We start from the raw sequence: 1,481 nt of genomic DNA on the forward strand, positions 1-1,481 counted from the left end.
CGGCACCTCGCTGCCTGGGGGGGCGGCAGCCCCTGCCCAGCTCGCCCAGCGTGCTCCTCCCCTCGCAGGTGTACGTCGCGGCCTTCGCTGTCTCGGCCTACTGCTCCACCTACCACCGCGCTGGCTGCAAGCCCTTCAACCCGGTCCTCGGGGAGACCTATGAGTGTGAGCGGCCCGACCGCGGCTTCCGCTTCATCAGCGAGCAGGTGCACCGGGGAGGGTCCCGCTGCAGATGCAGCCTGGAGGGCTAGAAGAGGCCCGAGTCTGGAGGCCACACCAGGAAGCTGCTCTAGGGGGCGCCCTTGGGCCGGCTCCGGAAGGAAGAGTTAACCGGGGGGAGCTGGGAGCGTTGGGATATTCCAGGGTGGGGCACAACGGAAAGCTTCGAGATGGGAATGGAAGACAGGCAGTCCAGACTCTGAAGAGCCTAGGAGAAGGGAAGGGGGATATGGGGTTTTGTTTCAAAATCCTACAGGCAGATGTCATCCCAGCACTCAGGAGGCTGAGGAAGGAGGACCGCCTTGAGGTCAAGGCCAGCCTAGGCTAGTGAGATTGTCTCGAAAGAAAAAAAAAAAACCCAACCCCAAAGCTCTGAACTGCACTTTGTAATCGTGGTGGCTGGTGCAGGCCACCAGGAGAGCCGATGGCGCCCACCCTGAGGTGCTGTGCCGTCCTTGCTGGACTCAGTGGCCGCAGGATCCTCACTGGAGGGCCTGGGCGTGGCCAGTGAGAGGGAGCGGTCTGGAGGATTCTGTGGTCAGTGGAGGGGCCCAGGATGGAGCACATACGGGGGGAAACTGAGTCAAGGAGAAAGGGCTGTGTGGCTGGCTTTCCTCTGGGAGATGTGCAGGAGGCTGTGGGCTGGGTGTCGGCAGCACAGCCGTGGTCGGTGGGACCCGGGGCGTCACTGGCTTCCTGAGCAAGGCAGGTTTCAGGGTAAGAACGGGTGGATCACAGGGGAGACGGGCAGGGCTTTTAAAACAGAAAACCTTGCCCGTTTCCGAAAACTGACCACGAAGGAAGGAGTGGCCACTGGAGGGAAGGTGAAGGGCTGAGGCCGTTCGCTGGCTTGGATTTTAAGCACTTTTGAAAAGTTGGGGGAAATTTCCAGTCCAGAGCGGTTGGGGACCTGGAAGTCTTGTGGGAACCATGGGTGACAGGACTGGGAGAGAGGCAGGAGGGCAGGCTGGGGCTGTGGTGTTTCTGGCGCTGAGCGTTTCCCAGGTGTGAGCGGCTTTCAGGGAGGGGTGAGGGATCCTCGGGCGGGGCAGCGTTGGGGGGGCACGGGCACAGCTGTGGGGACTGGATGGCCTGAGCAGGGCTGGGGGGTCCCAGGGGAGGAAGAAGGGGAATCCAGGGGACCTCGGGGGGGGGTGTCCAAGGACGAAGGGAAGAGACCCGAGCTCTCGCTGGCCCGGCTCACAGAGGGAGTGAGGTACCGCGGGCTCTCGGGGACACCTCCAGAGAGCGCCTCTGTTCTG

General features: G+C 62.8%; 1 protein-coding gene across 1 annotated transcript in view; it reads left to right on the forward strand.

Moving 5' to 3' along the window:
• Osbpl7 (oxysterol binding protein like 7) overlaps positions 1 to 1,481 on the forward strand; it is a 26,214-nt gene that overhangs the window by 6,636 nt on the left and 18,097 nt on the right. Inside the window, exon 16 of the mRNA XM_010620300.1 lies at positions 6 to 206. Within this exon, the coding sequence (XP_010618602.1) occupies positions 6 to 206 (201 nt within the window). The remainder of the gene's footprint in view (positions 1 to 5; positions 207 to 1,481) is intronic.

Source organism: Fukomys damarensis, unplaced genomic scaffold, assembly GCF_012274545.1.
Source record: "Fukomys damarensis isolate Sample0158 unplaced genomic scaffold, DMR_v1.0_HiC HiC_scaffold_13, whole genome shotgun sequence".
Taxonomy (NCBI): Eukaryota; Metazoa; Chordata; class Mammalia; order Rodentia; family Bathyergidae; genus Fukomys; species Fukomys damarensis.